This window comes from Megascapheus bottae, chromosome 3 (genome assembly GCF_031878675.1).
Source record: "Megascapheus bottae isolate mThoBot1 chromosome 3, mThoBot2.hap1, whole genome shotgun sequence".
Lineage (NCBI taxonomy): Eukaryota > Metazoa > Chordata > Mammalia > Rodentia > Geomyidae > Megascapheus > Megascapheus bottae.
Window position 1 is genome coordinate 39,624,744 of NC_143511.1, and position 12,487 is coordinate 39,637,230.

Below are 12,487 nucleotides of genomic sequence, written 5' to 3' on the forward strand. Positions count from 1 at the left end.
TTTCTGAGCTGGTATTGGTGAGCTATCAGACAACTCTTTGTTTTCTTTTTTTTTTCTCCTGCCTTCTTCAATGTGCCTTTCCACTTTCATTGACTAAAATCAGGCAGGATGGGCTCACATCTGATCTCCTTAGCTCTTAGGAACATATATTGAAGTATGAATACTTTTCATTTGTTCTGTGTGGAGAGATCCCTGGAGGTTTGCTGAGATACCATTATACTCTGTCTTTTCCAATTATATTTTATTGAAATTCTTTTATGAGAATTTTAGAAGTATTCCCTTAAAAGTTTAAACATGAATAACATTAAGTGAAAGAGCTTTAGACTAGTTATTACCTCGTGATATGCCCTAATATTTCAACTAAAATACTAAATAATATCTTCTGCATGTGAGCATGTGAGTAGATGTGTGAAGAACTAAGTGTCCAAGTGATCAAGCTGAAAAATTAATTCTGGCTAATTAGGCAGACAGGAGGAAAATACTATGTGTTTATTCAGTCTATAAGGACTTCCAAATTAATGTTTGAATAGTAGAATTGATTTATTCTGTCATTATTTCCATGGTAATAAATCTTCTCTATGGTAATGACTCACTAATGTACCTGTACATACCCAAACTCATTAGGTTAACTTAAAGCCAGTTGTCGGTCTCACAAGAGTCATTGCTATTGGATAAAGTGGCAGTCACCTCAAACCTTTTTGACTTGATAACTCAGTAAGTGTATTTCCTTTATGCAAACAGTATCTATGCCTAAATTACTCCAGTCACTTTCCTGGTACTGAGAATAGTTCTGATTTATTAGTAGGATTCAGTGATATTGAATAAATGAATGAATATATCATCCAAGTCAAGCACTTTTTCTAACCATGTCCTCAAAGGAGGTTTCTGTAACTTAATACCATGAAGCTATTTTTAATGTACATGCATTTTTTCAAAAAGGTGATTCAAGGTGCATATATTACAATGCATTTCATCTTTCACAAAAGAGGGCATTATTTATAATTTCAAATCTGAACAAAACCAGTGTTTATTTCTTTGCTATTTGAATTTGGGCATATTATTTCTTTGAGCCTTGGTTTGATTATGAGTAAAAAGTGCTTACCTCAGTAGGCACTTGTAAACAACAGGCTCTTGGTAAACAGATTTACTACCAGTACAAAAAAAAAAACTGACTAGATACATAGGAGGAAAGAGAGAATGTATGGTAGGTTCAAGAGCTATGTGATTATGTGGACAAAAGCATAGGCCAGGGCTGCATAACACTGACATTTTTATTAGAATTCATTTGTAACAAATGGAACTTGTGTCAGCAAAGAACTGATTTTCATACAGACTTCTTTCGCCACCAATGTAACGAAGTAAGAAAATAAAAAGCACGCCTTTCATTCTGTAAAACATTTACGCGTACTACTAATTAGAGGTAATTGTATTTTTTTAACAAGCCATTTTACAAGTTATTTTTTTTTAAGTTTTCAGTCTATGCATCCAAAACGAGAGCAAAGAACACAACTTTTTAAAATTCTTGTTTTTAATCTTTGCAAAGACACTCCAAGCTTGGATGGCAAAGCCACATAACGGATGGATAGAATGGATCTGTAGCCTTCTGATCTCTGCTGGAGTATCAGGGCACCCATACGCCCAAAGGAAACAATAATCCAAAAAGAAAACAAAACAAAACAAGAGGAAAAAAATTTAAAAGGACTGAAAAAAAGACAAAAAACAGGATAGGAAAACTATGAGCCCAGATGCGTATCATTTTCTGTGCATCACTGCACATAGTTTTTGACTTCCTGTTTCTGTGTTGTGTTATTTACATACACATAAATGAATTTCTGAAGCAGTTTCTTACAGATGGGTTCAAGTAATAACATTGGGTGTAGAATCAATAGGGCAGTGCATAGTACAAAGGTAGAGAAAGTGCAAAGTTCCCTAGAGGCCCTTCCCTCCCCTGGTGGTCCTTGCCATTGTCTAACCATGCAAATAATTTTTAAAAAAGAGCTAAAATAAAGTTCTGTACAAATTACTTTTTATATATTTTGATTTTTTTTACCATTATAACTAATTACAAAATTATACATAACTACACATACATAGGTAAATAATAGCACCGTACTGGTTATGATGATGAAAATAATTTGAAACTTGCAAGTGAGTGAGAATGGCAGATAAAGATGTTTACGAGGGAAATGAAAATCTTGGATGGTTTATACAGAAAAGTTACAGAGTGGAATGCACATCAATGACAGTAAGGGAGCTAGTTCTAGAAACAGCTCTTGAACAGTAAGATTTCCGGAATAGTCTCCACCTCATTCATCTATGGTAGGCATTCCATTCATGAATATCTTTTCCCTCTTTCCTTCTGCCATGGGGGCAGGTTTGGTTTTTGTTGTTGGTGTTGTTGTTGTTGTTGCTTTTCAGGGAGACAAACTGCTCATGGGCCAATTGTTCTGGTGTGCAATACTGCATCATTTCTCCATGTGCAGTATGGCATGTGTGGATGATGTGATGGCCGACACCCTCCTCCCCCTCGTTTCACTAAAGGAAAGGTACAGCACTGAGGAATCTGGCACTTGGATAAATCTTCAAAAGATACAACCTAAAAGAAAACAACAACAGACCCACAGAGTGTACATTCTTCTCTGGTTCTGATGAAGGTTAGAGAGTCTCATTCTGAGGTAGCCTTCTAGATACTTTTTTTTTTTTTAGTATTATACATATATATAGAGAGAGTTTTTTTCTTTTATTTTCTTTCTTTTTTTTCTTTTTTTTACAAAAGTGCTCAAATACGATGCTTGCAAGTGTTTGGTCTCTTGGATTTCACTCTGCCAGTGATGGGGGGGGGAAAATGTCAAAACAAACATCCATTCATTCAGAACATCTTGGAAGTGAAAATCTAATAAAAAATGGAACTACACTGAAACTCTTTTATTGACCTTATGATTTTTCGGAGGGTTCCTTCAAATTATGGAATCTATGGGCAACTAATGCTACCACCCACAGCTTCCTAGAGAAATACTGTTGGAAGGTTTGGGGGAGGTCCATCATATTTGTTTCATCTTTCAGAAAAATCCTAGCTAGTGGACTATCCAGTACATTCCCAAGTCACCAGTGTTGCTTACTAAAATACGTTTGGTGCAGTTTCTGCATGTTCCAGAACTGATTTGGAAGGGATTATAAATAAACAATAGATTCCCAACCCCTCCCCCACCAATGTTGACAATTAGGAACAGAAGGGCCCTGATGATCCAAGTGCTTTGGGCTAGTACAATTGCTAACATCCCCAACTTGGTTGAAAACTAGGAATGCATATTATTCAAAGAGTTTTTGTACATGTGGTAAACAGATAATGCTTTAATTGAAAGAGTAACAGATATGAACACTTAGGAAAATACGAACCAAAAGCTAAAAAGAAAGGCTATTAAAATAGGCATCAATTATAAGGCACTCTAAATGCAAAACTAAAACAAAAACAAAATGAAGTACAGCACTTCCCAGGAATGCTGTATGCCACAAAATGCTTCTGACCGAAGGAAGTAACATGAGTTTGGCTTTGCCCCTGTTACATATCATAAATGCAAATTTCATAGCACATATTATAGACAATATACGATTGAATACAATTTTTTTTAAAAAAAACAACTTGATAGCTGATATATTACAACATTCTCCCCTCCTAAAGGGATTTGCACTGACCTTTTCCCACATGCACACCTCTTAGATAATTAATAATCTTTATTGCACTAGAGTGTTAGAGATATTGAACTTCATTGGAAGCCTGACTAACAAAATGGTATTTGGGAATATGATTGGGTGGGGTAGGGCATCTTGGGAAGAATGATTCAGGGTGAGGTTTGACCATCAGTGATGTGCATTCCTCATTTCCCTTAAAAAAATAAAAGTGGTAACATTAAGCAATACCAATATGTTGTGAAATTAAGAAGCAATTAAAAAAAAGATGTTTACATTGGCTTTTCTACCCTTCAGAAAACTAACTCATGGAAGAACTGAATGATAGTTAAATCTGTCTTTGTATGGATACTATATATACATAGATACCCTTATATAAAATACAGATATCAATGTATATATGTAAGTAGCAACTTTATACTTTGCGCCTCCCTGTTGATTCCAAAACCACAACAAAACTTGGCTTTGATTATTTGAAGAGAATAGTTAATTGCTCATCAGTTACAACTAAACAGAAGTCTAAAAAGTAACAGTTGCTGAATCTGAGACTGTAGAGTAAGAGTATTGCACAAAAATGTGCAAATTTTCAAATTCTTTGATATTTCTACAGGATATTACAGATAACAGTTCTACAGCTTAAAAAAACTCCCTACAATTTGGAAATAAAAATAATGAAGAGTTATGTAACTCGTTTTAAAACTCACTTTATCGAATGATACATTTTGTTAAAAAAAAGTTTACACAGTTAGAAATGAAGCACAGGTCAGCAGTATCTTTACAATACTAGAAAACTAAATCAAGGACTTTCTTTTTTTCTTAAACATTCCCCACCCTGACCCCTAAAATGTAATTATGAGCAGTATGGTGGGAAGGGCAATGGAGAAACAGAGTCCATCTTACTGCAAGAAGCCATACCAGCGAACCCCTGTGTGAGCTGAAACTCGCTGGCCAATCTGTCTTTGTATCTTATCAAGCAATCCTGACCAGGATGATGGTTCTTTGCTGTGAGTTCTTCTGTTATCTTGAATCCTTGAGGTATCTGTAAATAAAATCCTCCAGATTCCTCATAAGTCAGAATTCTCCTTATTTTTTTTTCAGGTTAGATTATTAAACTGTGAATGCTCGGTCCAGTTGGAGGAGTTTGTTTTAAATTCGTTTTGTGTGTCATAGTTCCACTAAGTGGTTGTTAGCTAGACGTTAAGAAGGACTTCTCAAATGCCCTGTATGGCTCAGAAGAGACTCCGTGGATACTGAAGGGCCTGTAGTAAAAATCCAGAAAGGGTCAGGGGTTTCTATGTTGCATAGTGATCAAAGCTGCCCAAGTATTCGAGTGCGGCTCTGTAGCAGAACTGGTATTGATCCTGCAGGAGACAGGGTATAGGGAAAAGAGGAGAGGGGCTGTGAGTAGATTGTAATAGAAAACAATTTTTTTAAAAAATCAGTCCAATTACATGGGAAGAAAATCATTACCTTTTTAGAATCAATTCAACCCAATGACCAATCAGTGAGAGTGCACAAAAAACAATTAGCCACATGGGGTGTTTATTAACTTCACCAATCAATTTGACTAAATATAGTCTCCTAACTCCAAACAGAGTAAGCTTCAGTGAGAATTGTCTTCCACACAAGAATGCACTGTTTTCCAAGGAGTAACAACCAGTTGCCATCCTACCACTGAACATTCTAACCTCTGATGTGGTAGGGTCATCTTATTTATATTTATGACAACTATTTCTCAGTTTGCAAACTGAGAGAAACTGACACTTAAAAAAAACAACAACAACTGGGGATTGAGTATAGTGATGCATGCCTGTAATCCTAGCTACTGGGGTGGATCTGTAGAAATGTAGTCTGAGAACAGTTATTGGCCAGAAACATATGACCATATCTGAAAAATAACTAAAGCACAAAGGACTGGGACATGGCTCAAATGGTAGAGTGCTTGCCAAGCATGCTCAAGACCCAGAGTCTAAATATCTACATTACCCAAACAAAACACCAGCTGCTACTTGAAGGGTAGAAATGGGGGGGGGGGAGAGACAATGCTAGAGAGTGACAAAATTTTGTAACATGCTGCATTTATGAATGAAGAACAAAACTCCCTGAAAGCACTTGATCTGATTAAAATGCTGTGTTTGCATGTACCATTGTAGCAGCCCTTTGGACAATGATTATACATTTAAAAATAAGGAAATAGGGCTGGGAATTTGGCCTACTGGTAGAGTACTTGCCTAACGTGCATGAAGACCAGGGTTCAACTCCTCGGTAACATATCTATAGAAAAAGTCATAAGTGGTGCTGTGGCTCAAGAGACAGAGTGCTAGCCTTGAGAAAACTCAAGGATAATGTTCAGGCGCTGAGTACAAGCCCTAGGACTGGCAAAAAGCAATAAAACAATACAGAAATATAAAACAAGTCCTTTCTAGGGAAAGGGCACTAGTGGGAGGCTGGGAGACAGAAAGAGTGAATGAGGGTGAATATGGTTCAAAGTACTTCCTGTACATGTATGAAAATGGGACACTGAAGCCTGTTGAGACTGGTTGGAGGTGGGGGCATGTTCGAATAGCACTCTTGCATATGTTACATACACATACGGACATGTTAGAATGAAATCCCTTTGTATAACAAGTAGATGCAAATACATTTTGGGGGGGATAAATGTAAATTGTCCTGTGGGAAATCTGGCTTTATATTTTCTCTGTTAGTGCCAACTAAACTAGACCAATACAATAACAACAACAACAACAACTAATTAAAAAACTCAAATTTGATGAGAGGCTCTTTACTGCTTACAATCGGACTTACTCACTATTATTTCTAATAGACACAGTTCAAAGGAAGCTGGTGAGAAATGCCTTGGATATAGGGCTGGGGACTTTGAAGCTTTTCATTTCTGAAAATGGCATCAAAAGTTTGACTGCCCACATAAAAAATATACCTGTGCCATTTGGCCAATTCAGTATGATTGCAAGTTGTCTGTTCCAGAAAGGCCCACACCCAACGGAAACAGCATGAAAGGTGCCCTTTTTCAGACAAGGGAAGAACACTGTTATGTCAGAAAAAATTGGGGCACTGTTGGGGAGAAGGAAAAAATTACAATTTACAGATGACTCTAGGGAAGAGATTTCCCCTATAAAAGAAACTTTTTTTAGTAGCCAATGTGGCTGAAAGTAGTTTCTATTTTGTTTAAATGTGCATTTTTCAACAATAAAAATGGTAATGTGAAATAAATGGTGTTTGCTTCCCTAACTTTTCAAAGGAAGTAAGTTGTTTGGCTATGGGTAAATTTCCCTCTGTCATCCCCCCCACCTCGGCCCCACATGCCTAAAAAGTTCGTCAGGTTAGAACAATCTTGTGAGTATTACAGGCCAAACATCGATACTATTTTAAAATCAAAGTCTAAAAAATACTGTGAGTGCTTAATTAAGGAACACAAATAAAATGTAGGATTCAAATGGTTGCTTGAGGAAACTAAATACTGTCACTTAATACTGTATTTTACTTTTCCAATAAGCCAGATTGTCTAAATCTTGGACTCATTCTGAGAGATTTCAATACCAATTAGTAGAATGGAAAATAGTAGGGTACTTTTTCTAGATTTATTCTGGATCCAAATATTTAAAATGTATAATCAAGACATGAAATAAAGAGCAGTTAATGTAGGCATAGGGAAAGAAAATGGAGAGCAAAAGAAGGCTGGCATATGCCTGTATATAGAATGGCATACTATCAATATTAATGTGTATGTAGTAAAATTACCATTTAACTCGTCAAATGGAGGTAAGAAAGTATGTTTCAGTTTAATGCAAATTAACATTTAATCTCCATAAGCCTGAAAATGCAGATAATATCATCCCATGTAAAGAGAGGTAAATAAGGTTTAAACAGATTAGACAATTTCCTACTTTTCCCACAGTATTTTGCATCTAGTACTGTGTCTTCCTGGTTCTGCTACTAAAATCTAGGCTCATGACATGTAACAAACAACGTGAAGGTTTTTCTCACCTCTGTCTGCACCATGGCTGGTCGTTGTGTTCTTAACATTTTGACAGTCTGGAAGATGTCTACAACTCCTTCATATCTCATTCTTTCCAAAACAATGCTCAGTGTTATGAAGACACCTGTTCTTCCAACGCCCGCACTGCCAAAGAACAATGGTAACATTACTGTATGAGAGAGCTCATAGTCTTCACCCCATTGGCTTGGAGGTGCACATGTTTTGGGCAGCTTTGACCTCCCAAGTTTTTTCCACAGCATTACTCAAGTTAATGTGTAACTGAGTTTACCACCTGATGCCTGTTGGGAGAGTGTGCTGTGAGAATAAGTAATTAGGATTCAGTTTATCATAATGCAATGACTTTCCAAAAATGGCATAGAACTCTACTTAGGAGAAAAATAAATGGCTAAAAGTGTGAGCCAATAAAATCTAAGAGAAGATCCTGTAAATGAAGATCCCAAAACTGGACCTTGCCTATGCTTAAAGCAAGAAACAATTAAGAATAAGGTGAGAAAAACTAGTGAACTTCAATGCTTCCAGTGCATTAGTCACTTAGTAATTAGTTCACGCAGGAGCTTTTATCACTTAAACTCTTATATAAGAATGTAACAAGGCAAATATTTAGCTAAATATCGATGCTGGTTTATATACCAAAAATGTAAAGTTGTACATCATGTGGTTTTTGATACAGGAGGATTTTTACTTGGTCTTCAGGAGTGTCTGTGAATATTCTGCACTTGCAGATTGTGAAAATATCCTGTTTTGTTTCATTTCATAAAGCTAATAACTTTTAACAGGTCATCAATCTTTTTTTCATATATTTTTTATTGTAATTAATAGAAGTATTACATTATATTCACCAGATAGAAGGTGTATTACTTCACAAACATTGATACCCTTTCTCATGTCTTGGTCCCCATTTCCCTTCCCCACCCCCCACCCCCACTCATGTTGTTTTCCCCCCTTCCCTATCCAATTTCAAATAACCCATCAATCTTAAATCTACAAAAAATGCTATCTTTAATTTAAAAAAAGCCACATAGCCATTGATTTGTGCATTTCTCTATTGCTTTTTGCTTGGTCAATAGGTAAATCTCCAATCTTTGTACTACATTAGCATAGCTTTGTGTTTCTCTCAGTTGTCTTTACTATTTTAAGATAATTCCAGAACAGCAGTAACAAAGAAAATTAATTTAGAGCTCTTGTACACTTCCTACTTAAGGAGGAAGCATCTGGAGGTTTAGGTAATGAGAAAAACAGTGCATAATCTGAAAAATCCTACATTTTGGGATCCTAATTAAATGGCATGTGTAATGCTTGGGCACAGGCTGTAGAAAATGGATGGAGTCATTTAGTTGGAGATATAGCTGGCAGGCATGGTATGTTCCTTTATAAACTACATTTCTAGACTTTAAAGAGGAATATTAAATGAGGCTTTGAAAAACTGTGGGTACTACTCCTTTAAAATATAGCTGAACTCCAGTGATAGTCAAAGCTTCTGATAAGATGGAGAGGATGACCTTAAAAGTCCTTTTACCCTTGAAGTCTTCTGGTCCTGGGAGACTGTGATTAATTTTTTTTTTAAACAGGCTAGCTACACTAGAATCTCACTCTGATTGATTGTTCAAATGTAACTAACATAGTGTTTCTGGCTTTCTATTAAGTACTTTCAAGAAAAGAATAGATATTGGCCTAGTAACTTGTACATTTAAATTTACCATGTTAGTTAAATGTGATATAAATAAGATAAATAAGTTAGAATATAAATCATTTTCAGAACTTTCCTATAGAAAATACCTAGAAGTCTTCAAGATATGTTTATGATATATGCGTGCTATGTCAGCATTTATACTAAAGGGTATGCAAGTCATTTTGTGATGACAAAACATTTTGTGATGATAAATAGTAATGTATATGCTTATAGGACTGTCCAAACACAGAGCATGTTAAATATATTTTCCATAAAGATCATACTGAAAAGGTTTAAATAAGCATTTTGGGATATTATGTGCAAAATTCAAAAAATCACCAGTATTTCAAGCCCAGCACAAAACATACAGTTTTGAAACATTTCAGTCCATTTATCATTTCCCGTAGAGTCTGGTTGTGCAAATAATTTTTATCAATAAAAAGCAAATATGTTTTTCATATAATATATCCTGAGTTAGATACAAATGGGTATTAGAGAAGATCTTAGAGATGAGAAGAAAAGAAAGCTAACGCCTATAAAAATCTCCCTATTATCAAAGTGCTTTACAATAGAAGACTTAGGACAAGAACACATGTCTTGAAGTTTAATATTTGTCTTATTTGTGATCATGCTTTCTACATATCACTAAGTTCTATAGTCTTTTTAAAAATGAAACCCTGAGGCTCAGTGTATTTTTTTTCAAGTCACTTTGAAGACCATGACCATAAAAATATGTAGACACTGAGATTTCTGTCTCCTAGAATTCGTCAATATAGTTAGTTTAAATAAAATTACTTGAATTCTTTTTATTACAAGATTTTTGCATAGTGATTAATAAAGCACTAAATTTATGTTGAATGACTAAACCATTTACTTGGTATTTCTATTAACTTCATTGAATTAAATTATAAAATGCTGTAGAAACTGTTAAAATAATTAAATTGAAGGTGCTTCATTTTCTGGCATAGCAACAATTTTCAAGCAAATTGCATTTTTAACCGAGGTACCATTCTAATCTCTTATTGACTGACAAGAATTAGTACTGTCATTAAGGCTTGATAGCTATTTATGGTTTTTCCAAGAAGACAAACACAAGAGATACAGAGAAGTAGTTATTTATAAGTGCAATTCTCTTAAAGCAAAGCAAGTAAATACTGCAATAAATTATTACTCTGGGATATACCAACTGTTCTCAGCAAGGCAAATTGACAAGGAAAGCCACTTTTGTTTTTTCGTTCATTTGTTTTTTTTTTAATGTAATTAATTTTTATTTTGTTTTGTTTTTTATAAGGGGTAAATTTTAAGGATTAAAAATCTTTTATCTTATGTAAAGAACAAGAAATAAATATTTAAATCTCAAAATACATTTGACTATAGGGATTCTCTAAAGCAAACTGGTATAAAATATAACCAGACAACACTTATTTTTCCAAGTTGCCAGGGCATTAATCATAAATTTAAAGCTAGTATTCATGATTCTTACCTGCAGTGGACAGAAATGGGTCCATCTTGGCCAAATTGCTCCTTTGTTTTATGAACTTGGCCGATGAAGTCAATAAATCCTTCTCCAGATTTTGGCACTCCTTGTTCTGGCCAGTCAGTGAACTGGAACTGCCTCACTGTTCGGGACTGGCCGTCCTTTAGAGGGAAAACCACATACCCGTCCACAGAACACAGTGCCAAGAGGATTCAGCAAGGGTGCAGATCGCAAGAGCAAGCATAGTAGATACATTGGTTTGTTTGTTTGCCAAAAAGAAAATGGGTAGAAAAAGTTAGGAACTCATTCAATTGGAAAGTTAGTTATGTGTGTCTTATCTGCTAACAGTGTTTATGTTCATATATATTTTTAAACGATGAGTGCCAAAGAGCTAAGTTTTCTGCTAGAACTGTGTAGCCATTTCCTATTAGCAAATGCGGTTGAGACTCAAAAGTTTGGGTCTGAAAGTTATGGATCATGTCCCCATTCTTTCTAAAATGGAACACGGACACTATACTGGAGAATCAATAACTTTATGTTATTGATTCATGTTGAAAGGAGCATCAGGTCATATCACCTTGACCAGTGGTTTTATAACATCATGTCTGCCATGCTTTCCTATTTCTGACATTGTCAAATGACAAATGGTGACATTTAAAGGATCCAATATAAACTGGCTGGTTGCTTTTAACCAAGATGCCCCTATATGTCTCAGAGTCCTGCAGCATCTACACATGGCAGGAAATACAGCATGTGCCCATGGTGATAATGTGGAGAAGAAAGCAAAATATCCCTTAAGGAGACCAGAGATATTTTTGGTAAATAAATACCCTCTCCTGTAAAAGGAAACTCCTTGTCAGGGGGCGGGGGGGGGGAGAAGCTTGAAAAAGACAGATATAAGAGGAATTTTTCTTTTCTAAAGTAATCAGGTAAAATTACTCTGACTCATGAAATACAATAGTATGAAAAGAAGATAACTGAGGCACTTCTGATTTTTCAGGAATATTTTTTGAAACATAGGAAGAGCCAAAGGGACATTTTATTTCTCAAAGCATAGATAGCAACAGTGCCCATCTAATTTCTCCTTTGGCACATCAGAGAAAAGCCAAACCCAAAGCTTGAAGGTCTTATCCCATCTGATGAAGACATGGACCCAATTTGCTTCTTTCTCTGGAGGAAGCATCTTTTTCCCCCACACCCTTGTTAACATCCCACAATTATGGACTGGGACTCAATCTTTCTCATTCAGTAATATTGAGAAGTTATGCAGACTCAGTTGAGATTAGCACTAATTAACTAGCCTAGTGGCTTTCACGGTCTCAACAGTCGATTCCTGACTGCTATCTTTCAGGGACGGAGATAAAGTAGGCAGATCACACTAACTTTATGAGAACTCAGGGATACAGAAATAACTGTCCCTAAAACCAACTCCTGGATGGTTACTACGGAAGCATGATTTACTTCCCTTGGTTCCTGGAAAAGGATTGGAAAGCACAGGAAGGAATGCCAAAGGCTAGGTAATGAAGACAGGTTCTCTTCTGTAAGTCCTGCAGATTTCATTTCTGAAATCTTATTTTTAGTCACAAGAAGAGGTCAGGTGTACACACTCCTATTCTTTAGAGGAAAGAGAGATGCC

The 12,487-nt window shown here is 35.7% G+C and overlaps 1 protein-coding gene across 26 annotated transcripts in view; it reads right to left on the minus strand.

The window, feature by feature from the left end:
• Positions 1–1,253: 1,253 nt before the first annotated feature.
• Ptprd (protein tyrosine phosphatase receptor type D) overlaps positions 1,254–12,487 on the minus strand; it is a 634,177-nt gene continuing 622,943 nt past the window's right edge. For all 26 annotated transcript variants that reach the window (XM_090329963.1, XM_090329988.1, XM_090329980.1 and 23 more), the window contains 3 exons: positions 10,858–11,012; positions 7,693–7,828; positions 1,254–5,048 (listed from right to left, as the gene is read on the minus strand). In XM_090329963.1, coding sequence (XP_090186089.1) covers positions 4,980–5,048; positions 7,693–7,828; positions 10,858–11,012 — 360 coding nt within the window. In that variant the 3' untranslated portion in view covers positions 1,254–4,979. The remainder of the gene's footprint in view (positions 5,049–7,692; positions 7,829–10,857; positions 11,013–12,487) is intronic.